Source organism: Ptychodera flava, chromosome 6 (genome assembly GCF_041260155.1).
Source record: "Ptychodera flava strain L36383 chromosome 6, AS_Pfla_20210202, whole genome shotgun sequence".
In the NCBI taxonomy this organism is placed as follows: Eukaryota; Metazoa; Hemichordata; class Enteropneusta; family Ptychoderidae; genus Ptychodera; species Ptychodera flava.
Window position 1 is genome coordinate 42,482,480 of NC_091933.1, and position 18,399 is coordinate 42,500,878.

The following is an 18,399-nucleotide window of genomic DNA, read 5'->3' on the forward strand; positions in this document are numbered from 1 at the left end:
AATCTAACATATGTCAGTATTCAAACGTCCTCTTTTCGTAATCGTACATCGCTCGCCCTATTTCAACATATGCCCTCAGAGTCCATCAGTAGTCCAACTTCCTCTTTTTAAATGGCTCTTTTATGATCATTTGATTATTCCTTTCCTGTTCGCAGTTGTCGAGCATGTTTTTGTCTTTTCCCCATTTTTTTAACAGAGCTATAAAATACTTTCAAACCCAAAGAAGATCCTGCGGACGCGTCGACGAGGGGTCAGGATCGACGAACAGGAGGACGTGTATCAAATTCATCGCAGAATGACTGCCCATCATCATCATCATCATCATCATCATCATCATCATCATCATCATCATCATCTGTTTATTTCGCTACAAATACAAAGTTACACTCACTCAAACACACGGTGATGACCTTTGAACGTGTCCAACTATATACTTCTTAACCAGATCGCAGCCATAAGATTTACCAGCATCCAATAAATTGAACGCAGCAGGTAATAAATTCTGAACGTTTCCTAGCCAGGTGACAAATGAGAAGAACCGTGCTTTTTAATGTACTGGTGTGATCCACTGATGCGCTAAACTTTCTCTTGTTATTAATAACGCCATCTGGGGATTAGGGGCGCTCAAGAATAGTTTGTAGTGATAGAAATGTTATGTGTTACTTTTACGCCGTTATCTGTGTTGTTATTTCTGTTTCAATATTGTGTCGAGTATATGTTTAAGAATAATAAGTTGGTAACTGGCTTCCTCATGACCATCGCTTCCTTGGTACCCTGACCTCTCTGCACTGTCTCATATAATTCTTCATTCCCTATACACACTAAACGTTTGTAGGCTACCTGTAGGGACTATGAGTAAAGGGTGCCGGAAATTGGCGAGTGTAGCCGACACTGAGTTCAAGTACGAGCGCAGGGAAGTCGTGGTACGAGTCTACCGTCCCTCACTGACCACTTGAAATGTTCTTTGTGTGTGTACTGGCAACGGCAGCGACAACAATCACAAGCAAAAACAGCAACAAGAACAGCCACAAATAAGTGTCATTCAATTTTATACGTTACGAATATCCTCAAGTTCCATCCAACTATAATGTTTATAGAAATAACTGAAACTCCCTCGTCGGACATTTCTTTAGACGAAAGAAACAGAATGAATCAAACCCAATTCATCAACTTTTAAATATTTTTCAACGACGAAGCGTTCTCACAAATCTCAGTTCATCGTTCACACGGAGATGTGAGGAGACTTCTGCAGTTGCCGTAAACGGGTAAACCAGTTGTTTTGCGACAGGAAGTCGCGCACAGACATCAGGTGACGTGTAGCTACCACAAGGTCCAGGACAAAGAACATATACATTTTCGGAAGTAGGGAACTTTTCGGTAATCGAATGGTCAAGTATTTCAAGTGTGATGATGATTATGCAGAATAAAAGGCTTAGCCTACGTACGTACTGCGAACCTGTCACTCAGCCTTTGACTTAGGGAAATACCGCCTATTTCTACAAACGAAACAATAAAGTGAGAAATATGATATGGGGAAGTAGGATACACTGATCTAAATATAGCTTGAAACACAACTTGGATTCACTTGTATTTAATGTACCATGCTATAGCTGCATTTGACTTTCCGTTTTTCTCACGATATATGTATAGATACATAGATAGATAGATAGATAGATAGATAGATAGATAGATAGATAGATAGATAGATGGATACATACATACATACATAGATAGATAGATAGATAGATAGATAGATAGATAGATAGATAGATAGATAGATAGATAGATAGATAGATAGATAGATAGATAGATAGATAGATAGATAGATGGATACATACATACATACATACATACATACATACATACATACATACATACATACATACATACATACATACATACATACATACATACATACATACATACATACATACATACATACATACATACATACATACATACAAACGTACGTACGTACGTACGTACGTACGTACGTACGTACGTACGTACGTACGTACATACATACATACATACATACATACATACATACATACATACATACATACATACATACATACATACATACATAGATACATAGATACATACATACATAGCCGCAGCCCTATGTAAGAGTGTACTCGGCTTCGAATCCTTACATTTGGAAAAACCAAAGCAGCGCAAGTGCATGTCGACAATTGTGGTCAGATTTAGTGAAATCTCCTTTTTTAGCAAAATCCCTGTGTCCTATTTTCCAATAGGTTGTATCATTCAAAATATGATCCAAAGCTTTGATTGCGTGGACATCGACGAAAAAAAGCAGTCTCTCGATTACGCTTAAAAGTTTGCATGGCTAGTGTATTCTGTTCAAAAAATGTTTTGTTCAAGCAAAAATCCGTTATACCAGTTTTGCCCGTTAAGTGTGAGTTAGGTTTTCAAAGGTCGATATTTTTAGACGCTAAACTAACAAACAAACACGCAACGTTCCTTGACACAAAATCAAATATTACAGTTATGAAGGCTGTATCCAATAATATCGCAAATTCCACTGTGTCTAAGGTGGCGTATTACGTTCACAATGCTGGGATATTGTTTTTATTGCGGGTGTGGTTAAGGTATTTCAAAGATCATATTTATTCGTATTTGACACGGTCAATTCTGTGCACAAACCTGGAATTTATTGACATTTCGATTATTGGTTTTCAATAGACCTTTTCCCGGTTATCCCACAATGCAATGCCGTGACTGTGTCAAATACCATATACACAATCAAAACAACAAAATATACTGATTTTATGTTGTACGATATATTGTTATTCAAAAATGACACGAACATGCAGTGCCAAAAAATGCCTCGTGTATTTTATATTTATCGGCGACGAAAATATTGGTCAGTATGTAACCTGCAATTAGTTCTATGAGTAATGTACCCTGCGTATACCCCACGGCTGAAAAGTTATGTGACTAACGTACGCTTCGTACACTGGCGCGCAATGCATCATGGTACCGGCAAAAGACTAAGACCCCCATTAATACATGTATATGATGTCACAATGACCTAAATAAAGATAAAATCGTAAACACGGTTAGGCGAGAAAAGGTATATCAATCTTACAGACAACAAATGTTCAGAAAATCAAATATATTGTCTTTCAAAACTTGAGCTGGCGAATTGCTTTCAACCTTGTTGAGTGAGTCTTCGCGTCTGTTTTATAGTTAATTAAGGCATATGCAAGTAAAAGATTTCGCATGAAATCAGTAGAATGCGTACTTTATACATCAAAGGCAGGTTGATTTTATTCTTGCGCCCCCTATCAAAGTAATCAAAGTCATGGTCAGGTTCAGGGAAATTACATAGTCAACACAATATTCTTCACCAAATTTATTATACAACTTTCAGCAGTGTAAGTCAGTTTCCCCTTTCGAATAATCTAGGCTGGCGCGAGACTTGTAACAATTAAAAAATAATTTCTGTTGAATTGTACGTTTCACATCGTTAAATATGCATACGTTGGAAATAAAATCGAAGTTTATGGACCACGCTGGTTTTACCGATAAAATATTCAGTAAATCACTTTGTGGGTGGTTTGCGTTAGTTAGAGCGGGCCGCACTCGTTTGCAGTAATTAATCGGAAAGTAGCGGGGTTTTGTGTATCTTAATTTTGATAACGTATTGGGTTCCAACGTAGCAATGCGCTGTGTTATCAAAAATCCAGAGTCATTAAATAAAGTATTGTGTGTGTACCAGTATATGCGCTGTCTTGCATACAGTCTGTTCTCACTTGCAATTCTTATGAGCCACAATTCTGTCTGATCGTACTGTGGACAACATGGCGCGAAATTCATTCTGCTCAGCTCGTTCCGTTAAATGTTGCGCCTTTTCAGAATTGAGTTATCAGAGACTAGGTTGGTCCACACGTTTTCATCCGCTGAATAGGAAGATTTCTTTTGAAATGTACGTTCAAAAGTTGACACCAAGGGTGCAACTTAGCTGACCTGTTTTACTGCAAAATACCTTGGATTACGGCGAACTTCAAATTTGCTTTCTCCTTTGAGCAGAAATAATTATGTTTCGATATATCAAAAATATGGCAGCCAAAAAGATATGAGTAATAACACATTTTAACCTATTTTTAAAATACCCCTATGTTTTTTTGTCGTGTTCTGAAGAGATACTCCAAACGTGAAGTTGATCTCGTTGTGCACGCCAATCAGAAACTGCAAAACTGGCAATTAGGGATTGGTCAGTTTCCTCGGCCGGGGGGTGGATAATTTTCGCGGACATCAAAAAGTGGTGAAAACCCCGTTCAAACTGTCGAAAACAGGGTGACCCCCCCTATTCCAACTTTCGAAAACAAGGTGATCCCCGAGATAAAGGAATAACAAAAGGTGATATGTATAAATTTATATTTTAAACATTCAGTCATTCTGCTTCGGTGAAATTGTTGACAAGGTAAGTTAATTCAAATTTTGAATTTTAAAAAGGTGAATACGGTATTTTAAAAGCTGTGAATGTATTTCACACTTTCTTTGCACAACCAGATGTCTAGAACTGTTGTACATAAATTGATGTCAATCACTGATATCAAACAGAGAACACCCGTAAATCAAAATTTTCATTTGGTAAGGGACCGTCTCAGATTGTCGCAGAAGTTCAAGAAACGAAATTTCTTCGTTTAGATCAAAACCCCCTCCCCCTCCCCCTAAACGAAACTTCAAAAGTGCGAAAATGTTCATGCCTGCCTGAGAGTACAATGTTGCATTTTGCTATAGCTACTAAAGACGTATTCCCCTTGCCACATTACAATTAAAGTAATCGATCAGATTTGAGTACTAACAGGGCATTTTACCGCATAAAAGTTTCATTTTATTTTACTTTCCCTTTTTGCATCTCTTGTACTGTTCTTTGTCTTTGTGAACACGCAATTTGTACTTGGTAGGGGCGGTAAATAAGCGAGAAACTTTGACAAGGGGGGCAGGCATGTTCAATCATATTAAAACGACTATGACAAGGTGCATAACAAGTGAGAATAAAGACATCTAGTGGTTAGAGCAGACGCTTATAAATAGCACAAAAAAAAGATACTTTTTGTCTTTGTATAATTTGCTGAATGAAATGTTTTAGGATACAACGTTCCTATCGGTAAATTGTGTTTGGGGCACAAACGAGATGGAAACAGTTACAAATTTGTTGGCACGAGTGTGCAGTTTTTCTTTAATTTAAAATAAACACACGAAAACTTGTGATCACAAAATAAAAGTGCGAAAGTGAAGTTCACTAATTGAATGGAGGTCAAACCCCCTCCCCCCCCCCTAAACGAATAAATTTCGCTTTTTGAACTTCTGCGACAATCTGAGACGGTCCGTAATTAGACTGTTGCCAGCGATCATGTTAAGATAGACGCGCCTCGGGGACAGACATTCGGGATCGGACTCTCAAACTTTTACAATTCTCTTCTGATCTACCACTTGTGGGGTTCATTTTAAAGATCTTGGTGTAAGAAAACTTTTTATTGGTTTAGTTTTTCGAAATTCGAAAATCTTAATTTTTCTCCATTGAGTTAATACAGGGATGGTGACCATTTTGAGTTTCAAATATCGGTAAATCTTGTACCAAAATTTGCATGGTGACCCCAGATTTTTATTTTTGATTTTGAAAGAGAATGGTTGAAATATTTCTTAAGGAAAGTTTGATCAAAAGTTTAAGTCTTTCATTTTCGAGGCGCATATTACCGTAAGTGTTTATCAACTCATGTTTTGCTCAGGAGAGTCATATTTTTCCTCATTTGTGGGCAAAGCTTTACAGTTAGCTGCATCTTTTGACAATTTTTCATGATTCTTTTATTCTGTATATTAACGACAGAAATGCCCAGACTATAGTTTGTCAACATGGCATGCCTATGTGTAAAAATAGACACACAGGTCCAATAATCAGTATCATTGAAGGTAAATAAATTGCCAATACAGTAATTTTGGTTTAGACTGAATATTCCCCTTTTGCCTATACATATGCAGACTATTTCAACAAGCTTAACATCGGACATTGTAATGTACCTTTAACCCTTTCACCATCATGGTGGACCTCTACAGAGGAAAATGGGAGTGAAAAGGTTCAGAGAGTACATGACACTGTAGTTGATATTACAGAACAAAAAATAACAAAAAATAACGAAGAAGTATATAAATTGTAGCTACTCTTCCTTAAAGGAGAATTAAGTTTACCTCTGTTTTTTTATGATAATTTAGGTCTAAAAGCTTTTTTTCAGTGACAATGCATTACATGAAACCGTCTTTTAATAATTGTCATTGTACTAGCTTTCAAGGTATTGGATATGAATTTTGGTTTTCCCCGTAACTCTTGTAAAGTTATGCGCCCAAAGAACGCACCGAAAACTGTAACTGAATAATGCAATTCGTTACTGGTACAATGTATTTTATGTAAGCATGAGCCGGTGTCTTAATTAATAAACACACTTTCCCCCAGTGAGCATTTCAAAAACATTTTGAACCCCCCCCCCCATCACAAAAATCAAGGGTGACCCCATGGATCCACCCCCAGGCTGAAGAAACTGAACAGTCCCTTAAAAGAGTTTGTCATGCGTAGAGGAAGAAAGGCCAGGGTGGATTTTCATGACTCCAAATTTACGATAGCAGACTATGGCATAGGCTGGATGATCAGTGCATATACGGCAGTCCTACAAACTCAAGTTTCAAGACTTTTTGTCATGCACGCGTAAAGGATATAGAAACCGTGCACCTACAAACCATATTTTGTTTAAGTCGGTCATGGCAGTAAATATATTATGGTCCCTCATATATTCCCGCCTGCATGCTGGCCAAAGTTCCCCATGCACAGTGTCGGGGGAAGTCAAGAACAATATTTTCCTTACTCTAGTTCCCTATCCACTTTACATGTCTCCCACGGGTTTGACACCCCTTTGTCTTTAATACCCAGTCCCAGTTTCCGTCACAGTTTGCTGTTTACGTGCAGCGGTGAGTGCTATTATACCAAATCATGACGGCACATATACCCATCTTATTGGAAGTTTCGTGACAGAGAAGGGAAACTCCCCGGGTTTTCATTTACACACGTCAACAACCAGACCTTTGAACATTTTGCGACAGATACAAGCCTGTGCTCGTGTAACGCAGTTTAGCAGCAGTACGTTACATGTTCGTGCTGACTCGAGCGGGAGTTCACAAAGCTGTTCGACCTTCGCCCCTGGCGGACAAAATCAGCCGCCGCGTTTCCTTGTAGGTGCACTAGAGCGAGATTGCTTTGTGAAGGTGGCAGGTTGATCGAGAACTTTATCGCATCATCGTGGGGAAATCATATCGAGTCTCTTAAATGTCGGCAAAACGGAAAAGTAAAGAAGGGGGTGCCTTCAAGAACGCCAAGTCCGGTCTTTTGACGCAGCAAGAAAATCAGAAGATCTTCGAAAGTCTCGGAACAAATGCAAACGTAAGTGTGATTAATATCAGAAGTACCAATAAGAAAGTGTGTGAGTCTTATAAACGTCTAGTTTGTTATACTGTCCATGATGTGGGGTTTATTTTACCATTTCCCGACTGGAGGACAATTTCAGATGCGGCAGATTTACCCAGTCAGCATAAAACTGTTCGCAGAAAATATAATGAATATCCAGGACGACGGTGTCCTTGGTTTAGGGGAACTGACTAGCATTCAACTCAGCAACTCAGTCATTTTGCATTTGCCCCGTTTCTGGACTTCGACCGACTGCGCCGATCGGCGTCTTGCCCACACATTTCGTCATTTTTACCCTCTGAACTGTCCAGTAAGCCACATTTAATTTTTTTCGAAGTAAGGATAGAAGATGTCTGTCCGCGAAGTGAGTACTTCAGAACCGGAACAAACCACAGGTTTATATTTGAAACTACAATTACAAAGGGATATATTGGGACGCACGCAGTAACAACACAGTCAGTTCAAAAACAATTCAGAAATCACGTGACATATGCAAAGACGTAAAGCGTACTTTATTCAGCAGTGTTTATTTTTAAATACGGGTGATGGAGTCTTTGTGACATTCGGAAGTCAATAATGGAATATAAAAATTGTTCGCTTAATGGGAGCAAAACTTCACTTCAAATACAGAAGATCATTGATTGTAAAATGTACAACAACTACACACGACTCCTTGACTATTTTAGTCACGGCGATACTTAGTGCCATTCGCGTCGGTGAATTATGACCGCCACACAATCCAACAATGGTCATTGGTAGCCACTCTGCATAGGTACATGAACGCTCCATTGCAGCCTTCAAACGATTTACTTCCTCGTGCGTCAGTTTCCGTCAGTTGAATATATAGCGGCTTTAATGGCTAGATTCGGTATTTTGAATAATATGGATAACCACAGATGCAAAAGAAGCAGGTTTGGTCTATTTGTCGCAGCAATCATGACGAAGAACCAATAAACATACAAGGACAGAAAAAGTGTATTTCCGAAGAGATATGCCGTTTTGAGCGGCGTTCACTTGTATAACATATTCACGGAGTCTCAGAAACGAACTACTGATAATTATAAATTATTTTAGTTGAACGTAATATCCATGTCAGGTCAACTTTACATCGTACCATGCGATGTCACGGGTGTTGTTGACATGCGCAACTTATATCATCTGTCAAGGGAAGAAATTATCCAATGAAATTAATAGAGTTAACCATTTCATTATTGCAAAATAGAAAGCATTTTTTTAAATTAGGGTAAAATAAGACACAGAGCGGAGGGGGCAGGAAGGAAGGGGAAAGGGAGAGTAGAGAGGAGTCATTAGCGGAGGGCTAGAGGGCGCTGTTGCGAGTAGGAAGACAACTTGAAGCAAACATATATTGTGCACATGACGTTTTACGTTGATGGTCACTATTTGTGATTAAAGTGACCTCGGGTCTACCCTATAATGAACAAAATAATAATTTTTCCGAAGAAAGCACAAAGGCAAATCATATCTGTCCGAAGATGACAAAAGTATTGTGTTAGCACGTTTTAGTTTAATATCCTATATGAGTAAAACATATTAATATTTATTTTCGCTCTTGTCTGGTAAACATTACTTGAATGTGATCTCGGAATGACATCTTCTGTTCTACAGACATTGTCGACCACCGTAGTTCAAGTTTACCTTGCATATCCGACGCCGACAAAGTGGACGAAAAATTGTTGCGGTGTAGCTTGCTTTGTCAAAGACTTTGGCCTGAAATCTTACTACATCAGAGTGTACGATGGAAAGGTGAGTCATTGTTCTCAATTGTAACTGATTGTAATCATTGTTCACGGTATAACTTCCGCATGCACACATAATCTGTAAATGTCTGATAATGGTTCATGACGAGAAGTTTGAATTGTCCAAATTTGTGAAGAAAACAACGACAAACAATAAAGCAAACGTGCAGAACTAAGGGCAGGCGAACAGTAAAAGGCATGGATCGTTCCAGTTTTGTCCACAGACAAAATTATGTTCGTGTCAAATTCGGAACAGCTGGCCAGGTATTAAAACTGGCACGAGCGAGAGCGCGAGATACCGCTGTTGTGTGCTAACGCCCTCACAGTCTGAACATAACGCCTTTCGTTTTCGGGTGGACGGAATTAGCCTCCCAAAACGTTGTGGGAAGATGAACCTCCCTGACCAATCAAACTCGATTTCAGATCACACAGGAATTCCCTGCTGAGCGAGGATCTTGTTTTGGTGTTTGAAACCCTACAACTTTACATAGCATAATCAAATGAAATCAGAATTGCGACGAATAAATATATTCTGTATAACCAAACATTTACATTTTTTTATAATCATATTTTTATTTACTAATTAGAGTTCGATACGGAGTTCAAAGGAAAACGTTACAATCCGAGGCAATTGCTCCCAACAGATGTCGAATAAATCTACAGAGCAATTAAAAGGACTTGAGTCTTAAGACAAACGGTTTTCCCAAAATTTCAAATTAATCTTGTTTTTGTTAATTCTCTGAATATGATAAACGTAGAGCAGATACTTACAAAATAAACTGAAGCACATCGTTGATCTAGAGCTATTTGCATCGTTCTTGAAGTTTACCCGTGAAGAGAAAATACAATATTTTGCTATTGTTGTAATAAAATTTATGAATCGAAATAAGGGCAAGTCAAGAAGGGGCCTTTTAACCTAAAACAATTGATAGCTAATATTGAACCGAATATCTAGTTTAACAAATAAAATGGAAAGACTGTCCCAAAAATTTCCAATTCCTCGACAATTCAGAAACAAATGCATGATGATATGTTTCAGAAACCTTACAGAGAGAACACTTGTCAGTGTCGCTGATTTTCCAGCGGAAAAGCTTTACACCATTTGGAAGAATATTGTGAACAATCTTGAAATTGAATTCAGCTAGCTTCCAACCAGTTGAAAGCGAGATTGTTTGATTTACCCAAATAGACTTCCATTGAAGCGGAGTGTAAGTCTTAAAATGACAGTTCCACATGTCTTCACAAACCAAACATTTAGGACAGCATTGATCATGTGCATATCTTTTCAGAACTGGACGTTGCTATGGGAACAAGAATTACACAATAAATTTGTGTACAAAACGCCTCGAAGTTTCTTCCATACATTTGAAACAGACGTGAGTAGAACAATTACACTTTACATGGTGCCCCCAAAGAGTGAGCGTTGTATATGTTGATACTCTGCCCCGTTTGATGTTTAGGCCTATAATGCTAGGGCGATATGTAGAACACATGCACAAGTGTTTTAGTAGTACACCTACTAGAGTTGCAGTCCGCTGAAGTTTTCACGCTGTCTCACACTGTCACCCAAACACATTTACGTTTTCGATGCCTTCGTACTTTTATTGACATTTCAACGATTCCGTCCTGTCCGAAAATACAGTCTCTGCCTGTCCTTAATTCCTATAGGAATGCCCACTGTCAACAAAAAGTGCGTGTATCTAATGTATCATGTCATTAACGACAGCATGATTTTTAGTGTAGTTCATCTGTCCAGTCAGATTGCATACGATGTGTAAAATACTTGCAAAGATGATACTTTTTATTTCTAAATATTTAAGAGAAGAAGAGAAAAAATAATAAGAATAATGTATACTTATTCATGAAACCAAAAGTTAATCCTTTTATCCCTATAAAGGCAAGATTTGTCATCATATGTCGATGGGATCAGATAGAAAAACACCCCAAAAAACAGACTCGAACATACAGTGTACATTCTTGTGAATGTCTTTTCGTTTCATAGGATTGCCATGCTGCGCTTAATTTTGCCAGCGAATCGGAAGCTGAGAATTTCAAAGCTGTCATTAATGACAGACTACAGAAAAAGCACGACCGGAAAACGAGTGAGTTCTATATATATATATATATATATATATATATATATATATATATATATATATATATATATATATATATATATATATATATATATGATAACACAAATTACTTCAAGTACAAAGTAATAATATATGTTACATAAGATTCATGCATCCTGCAATTCTTCGATATATGTAACTTTAAAAGTGACATTCACAACATCACAGTTGAGAGAGAGAGAGAGAGAGAGAGAGAGAGAGAGAGAGAGAGAGAGAGAGAGAGAGTCAGAGAGAGAGAGAGTCAGTCAGTCAGTCAGTCAGCAAGATAGAGACAGGGACTGAGACAGAGAGAGAGTTTATCTTACCGTCTTGTTCACTTCCACTGTACGTGACTTATTTTGTGTTTTGGTCGAATTTTTAATGACGGATCAATTGATCGCATCCATTTGAATTGTGTTTTTCTTCACCTCAGTAAGGAAGTCACGCTCATCAGCGAACGAAGAGCCACCGCCTCTACCGTCTGGACATCCGTCCCTATCCAACCAGAAACCAACGTCCCAACCGCCTGTTATCGACGTGTCTGTGCAACGTAAGTTAGGGCAACCGTGGCGTTCTTTTGGACTTTCAACGTGAATTCGTCTACTCATGTTCAAGTCTTGAAACAAAACCTTAAACAAATGTTAATCCAGAACCTACCACGTGTTAACAGGACTGAAAGTGCATGATCAGGCTTTTGGTTGGCTCTAACCTTCTTTAGTTTAGACGAGATAGAAAAAAAGAGACGATCGAACGAAACAAACTATTGAACTAGGGCTTTGAAATACTGATCAGTACTGTTTGAAGGAGCACTCCGATCGAGCAAGATCACTATGCACATTCCTTTCTTACTACTGTATCATCTGTCACTGCACGGCGGCATAATGTAGACCTACTAACGCATTGATGCAAATACTTTGTGTACCTTCAACAGAGAGTGTCGCCAGTAAAAAAGATTCAACAGAGACTGTCGTCGGTAAAAAAGCATCAGGAAAGAAGGGCAGCAATAAAAAATCTAAGAAAGATAAGAAACTCAGCAAAAAGCTTTCAAAATTGGACATCGGTGGTCCGTGCTCGTTCACGTAAGTTTCTCGAGTCATTTTAGTTTGCATCTTCGACACCTAGGGTTGGTAAATGTAAGGTAGTATGCGCCTCGAAAGTGAAATTAAACCACAGTCCCTGGAGAGACTGTCCTTAAACTTTTGCTCAAACTTTCCCAAAGGAATCTTTCAACCATCATCTTTCAAAATCACGAATAAAAATCGGGGGTGCAAATTTCGGCACCAGAGAAACTAATCACCAAGATTTACCACATTTGAAATTCAAAAATGGCCGCCATCCCCGTGTTAACTCTATGGAGAAAAAATATTCGATTTTCAAAAAACTAAGACGCTGGAATTCAACGTATTCAGGTCAACAACACCGCTAATTTAGTACTTCACCTGGAATTCTACATTACATGTAATATAAGGGTTTAATTTCTGAATTCGTCATAATAGTTTTACCCCGAATGAGTTATTATCAAATTTGTAGCTTTAAACTCCACTTTCGAAGAGCATGAACACTGCCAGGTTCGCTTTATTGTTATTCCAGCCAATCTTACTGACCAAATGGTTTACTTATTTACACACTTATCTCTTTATTCTATCATCAATTGATATTTCTATGTCAATAACTTAACTAATTTTTTATATTTAGGCATGTTGGTCACGTTGGATGGAACCCTCAAACGGGCTTAGATGTAAGTATGTGTGACCTCGGGTCACTATTCACATTGATGACAATTGCTTTACCCTATTCATTCGCCGAAATTTAGTTGGAGTTTGATTTGTATATCTTCTTTTTGATTAAAATTAAAATTTTGAACAATTTTTTTTGGGGGGGATTAACTCTCTCAAGCAAAAAAATATTTAGCTGGATTGCTATATTTCAAATTGTTTGTTTGCATGTTTGTATGTCTATGATCAATATACCGTGTGATCGATGTGTCTGTCTGATGGGAACATAAATTGATGGAAATTGTTGTGCAAAGGTTATCTTACAATTATAGCTATTTTGACGACTTTGAGGGGGCAACAATTCTATGGAGAGAGAGTTATAAAATATCGACACTGTTTACAGGTGAAATAAAAAATGTAGTTGTTATAGACACAGGATATTGATACTTTATAATATAATATAATATAATATAATATAATATAATATAATATAATATAATATAATATAATATAATATAATATAATATAATATAATATAAATAGTATATTTTATGAAAGCTTTGTCTGAGTAATGATATCTATGCCGATATGTAGTTCAGAAACAAAATTTTATTTGGAAAACTCCACTTTATCTTTTCATATCTAATGGACGAGCTGTGGCATCTCTTTGTATTTAACTCGATATCTAGACACAAGTATACATAAATGCGAAAGTTCTTAATTATATGGTGATATCTATTTTTTCAATATGAATTGAATGTAGGCATCAAAGCTTGATCCCGACTTGAAAGCCATGCTAAAATCGGCCGGAGTCACTGAGAAGCAATTGCAGGACAAAGAAACGTCGAAATTCGTGTTTGATTTCATCCAAAAACGAGGCGGCATAGAGGCTGTCAAAAAGGACCAAGAAAAACAGAAAAGAAGAAGTAAGTTTATCTGACGTTTGCTTTTCAAAAATAACTTTATGCACCGTTTGGTGGCAGAATCGTAACGTCTGTCGCGGTAGAAGACCCACGGCATACATACTCTACTTTGTAGTGACAAGCCCCTAGGCCCTCTTCACTTAGGTTTGTTATGTCGCATTGACGACTTGGACAATTATTGATTATTTCAAATAGGTAAACTTGACCGCAGTCGGATGGCAGTGATTGCAAAACTCCAATAGCCGTAATCTTTCATTGTATTTCCCCTGATTTGTACTCTTTTTTTAAAATGCAGTGGCCAGATCACGTCAAAATATCGTGTGTCCAACATATCAACACAGTCTGTGTGTAGATAATGTCTGATGTAATTGTTTGCGGCTATTAAATAAATTCTTCCATTGTAGGATTAATTTACCAATATATCATTCCATATTGTACATGTTGTGTTCTATTTGCAAAGCGAACATCACGTATTTCAAGAACGTTTTTGAAGACTGAGAGGGAGAAAAATGCATTTATGCTCAAGAATCGCTAGTGAATATGTTGTGCAGTCATTTCATTGTTTTGCCGACATTTCCATCGGCTAAATTATGATCAGTTTGAAACTTTCCTTATGGTTTTATTGTCTGTTTCTCCCTTTCAGCTGACCCGCTTCCACCCTTGCCCCCACCCAGTCATGGATCTGCACCGACTCCACCACCGCCAGCACAACTCAGGCCGCCTGAGCCACTGCCAACGAGACCGACACCATCGACGCAGCCGCCGTCACGCGCTGGTCCTCGGACGGCCAAACCCCCGATGGCCATTCCAAAAAGTCATCGACCGACGTCGGCCGAAGTCGATAACAAAGAACTGCCACCGCCACCTCTCCCCGACAGACAGTCATCTTATCGAAACCGTCGAAATCAACCTCCAGCTGCTTCTCTACCTCTTCCTCCCCCTCCTGAACCCGACCCTACTCCCGTTCCCCCGCCTGTCCCTCCTTCTCATTCAGCGGCCGTCCCACCGCCGCCACCGCCAGGAATACCACCACCTCCGCCAATTTTGACGAACGACGTCGATCTCTCGTCGGGGACTCAATCATCGTCTCGAGGAGGGCTTTTAGATCAGATTCAACAGGGGACAACCCTGCGAACGGTGGACCATGCAGAACGAACAACGCCCTCAAGTGATGGCAGAGGAGACCTGCTGTCGCAAATACGACAGGGAATTCAGTTAAAAACGGTAACAATTAAACTTTTTGTGTCATCCTCGTAGGAAACATAAACAAATGATAAAACCTGATCTGCAATTTCTATACATGTATAATACTTCATGATTGGATTACTCACAACAGAGAATGCACGATGAGCGGCCTCAATAATTTCGAGGTAGGCAGGTAGGTAAGTAGGCAGGCAAGCGGGAAGACAGACGGAGAGACAGACAGATAGACGGAGGGACATACATAGCACAACGCGAAAGATAGATGCCTGATGGATGTTTAGATATTAATGTTGTATATTTATCGATTAATATTTCTATATAGATGGCAGACGCATACGTAAGTAAAACAGATACATGAATAGATAGATAGATAGATAGATAGATAGATAGATAGATAGATAGATAGATAGATAGATAGATAGATAGATAGACTGACTGATTGATTGATTGACAGATAGATGCATGGATAGGCAGGTAAACAGAGAGAGAGAGAGAGAGAGAGAGAGAGAGAGAGAGAGAGAGAGAGAGAGAGAGAGAGAGAGAGAGAGAGAGAGTGTGTGTGTGTGGGGGTAGATCATCACGTGCACACAGGGACGGAAATATAGTGTTGAAAATGATAACAGGAACATTTTTTCTTACTTCATCGGTTAAATAATTCAGGCATGCTAAATGACCCTAGTTGATGTAAATATTTCAGGTCGAACCGAGCGAAACACTGCCGTCGACGACTGAAGAGCCCGAAGGATTGGCCGGTGCACTAGCAAAGGCTCTTGCTAATCGCAGTAATGCCATACGTCACTCATCGGGTAAGTTAGAAACACATAAACCCAAGACACCTCATTCTACAGAACGAACTTGCATGTATACGAGTGTCGTGTGACCCACAAATGAAAAGGTTGTAAAGCGTGTCCCCCATAGAGTTATGGGACAGTAGTGCTAATATTGTTGATTTTTTTCATTATTTCATTTTGTAATTTGTATGTCAATAGCAAGTTCTTACTCTATTCTCAACAGAATTTGAAACACTTGCTATATGGCTAGTCAATATAGCGTCTAAAATGCTCTGTTATGGTTTACATTTGTCATGAATTCTAGTCCGGACCTGAATTTACTTCAACAATGCCTGCCAGTCTACACATGTACAGGCTGAGTTGACAAGCTGAATACTGTGTATCTCAATGTGCTTTTGGGAGTACTAAGAACAAGAAATTATGGTTGACATTAAAAACAAAAATAGTGAAAAAGATCACCAAAAGTTGCCATTACTGGCCGTTTTAGTAGCAGTTTCAATAATAAAACCTAAAATGGAACTGAGATTGCTGACAGTAGTACAAACACATCTACGTTGACATTCACAGCATTCACATTCTTATATATAGCTTTTTACCAAAAGTCAGATTGGTAGTTCCACAGTATTATTTGCTTTCTCCTCTGTATTTGTAGCTAATTTGCATAATTTAGTCTACCGTTGTTGCTTAATCCATTACTGGGGGTTGTAGTAATTCAGTTACATATGCAAGTGTAGACAGAAGAGCGTAACGAAGTCTGAGTGCACTGTGATTTGATTGTATCGGTTTAAATTTTTGTTTTTGCTTGTCAAAAATATGAAATTTTATTTTAATTGTCCATTATGATGTTCCAGATGATTTTTGAACCCCTTACCTAGCCTCTCTTTTCCCACATATCAATGATGGAAAACCTCATCAAGAACTTCTTTTATGATAATACTGGTAATGCTTATTGACATTGAGAAAATCTACACATTAATCCTTGGCTGACCAAACGTGTCATTTTTGCATCGTTTTAAGGATCGCACCGTGCGCATGCGTGTACAACACATTCACATTCTTCAGGTGCCATCAACTGGTAAATTTCATCAATTTCACAAAACCATCACAAAACATATGTTTCGAAGGTAGATATACTGATTTTAGATATTTTTGACCTTGACCTATTTTTTGGAGGGGAAAGTTGAGCTGTTTGTAACTGCCCTCCCAATGGATTACGCGGCGGGAAACTTGCCCTCCCACTGAAATTATGATGCCCACTGCCCTTCAGTATCTATGGTCTGCCTGCTCCCCTCTACCCACAACAAATTAAGCTCCCCCCTCCCCTTTAACAAATACTGAAATTTCCCGTTGCCCACTAGATGTACATATTCCCAAAAGTACATTTCATTCACGCAACTATTCATCGATCACCCAGGTTGCGTTTGTTCTGTGACATATTCGTATTCAGCCAGTATTAAAAGCTACCGGACTGTTTGACTGATTACTTGGCTTTCCTCGCGCGTATGCAACAATTGCAGGCTGGCCAAGCTACTGTGGGCCATACGTACACGACAGTCTTCTCGAGTAAAGTGATTCTTTGACTACTTTATCTCCATGACAACGAGCATTGTTCCTTCATTACAGAAGAAGAAGATTTCGATGAAGAGGATGAGTTCGAGGATGACTGGAGCGACTGAAAAAACCCGAGATCATATTCGATTGATATTTCCGGAAATCCTGCCATATTCAGTTATCTGAGGACAGATCTAGAGGTTTCGAATAGAGGCCACTTAGAAAATATCAGTTTGAAAAGGCTTGCATAATACAACCGGTCATCCAACTATATATGTATATCACTTGTATTTCTATCATAAGTTTAAAAAAGCAAATTAAGAAAAAAGACTTCGAGTCATTCAAGAACATTTAATCATATTTATTCAGTTAAAATTGAGAATCATTCATGAATCTAGAAAAGGACTATGGCTAGATACATAATTTCAATTTGTCTCAAACTAGAGACCCGCCTTTGTTATTTGTAAGCTTTTCCCGACTTCAATTTGACTATGTCACATTTATTATAAAGCTGACAATAAAACGATATTTTATTTACAGGTCACAAATAAAAATGTAAGTAGTGGTTATTACTTCATATCAATATGAACATTTGAAAATACAAACAAACAAACAGACAAAATCTATAGCCGCGCTACATCTGTAAAATAAAACATATCAACCTTAATTGAAACTTAAACAATATATAAAAGTGTCTAATTATCTTTGATGAATGGGTACTATGTAAGTTCTTGAACTGCAGAAAAAATGCGCGTCCGTATTCCTACTTCTCCTCTAACTACCTAATAGTCCATCCCTAAATCTATTCCATACCGCCGGTAAATCACATTTCAGCATTCTATATCATCGGCTTATAGAGTTG

At 38.3% G+C, this 18,399-nt stretch overlaps 1 protein-coding gene across 1 annotated transcript; it reads left to right on the plus strand.

Moving 5' to 3' along the window:
- The first annotated feature begins 7,119 nt into the window (after positions 1-7,119).
- Positions 7,120-18,082, plus strand: LOC139135855 (actin nucleation-promoting factor WASL-like). The gene is made up of 11 exons (XM_070703604.1): positions 7,120-7,459; positions 9,110-9,247; positions 10,530-10,616; positions 11,243-11,342; positions 11,788-11,904; positions 12,286-12,433; positions 13,050-13,092; positions 13,833-13,995; positions 14,636-15,216; positions 15,893-16,001; positions 17,610-18,082. Exons 1-11 carry the CDS (start codon positions 7,346-7,348, stop codon positions 17,660-17,662), a joined length of 1,653 nt encoding a protein of 550 aa, XP_070559705.1. The 5' UTR covers positions 7,120-7,345; the 3' UTR covers positions 17,663-18,082.
- The last annotated feature ends 317 nt before the right edge of the window (positions 18,083-18,399 follow it).

What these genes read in the sequence shown, in the direction of transcription:
- LOC139135855 (XM_070703604.1), top strand. Translation starts at nt 7,346, where the DNA reads ATGTCGGCAAAACGGAAAAGTAAAGAAGGGGGTGCCTTCAAGAACGCC. An exon ending in TCCATACATTTGAAACAGAC is followed by an intron (nt 10,617 to 11,242) that starts GTGAGTAGAACA and finishes TTCGTTTCATAG; the next exon opens with GATTGCCATGCTGCGCTTAA. An exon ending in TGCCATACGTCACTCATCGG is followed by an intron (nt 16,002 to 17,609) that starts GTAAGTTAGAAA and finishes CCTTCATTACAG; the next exon opens with AAGAAGAAGATTTCGATGAA.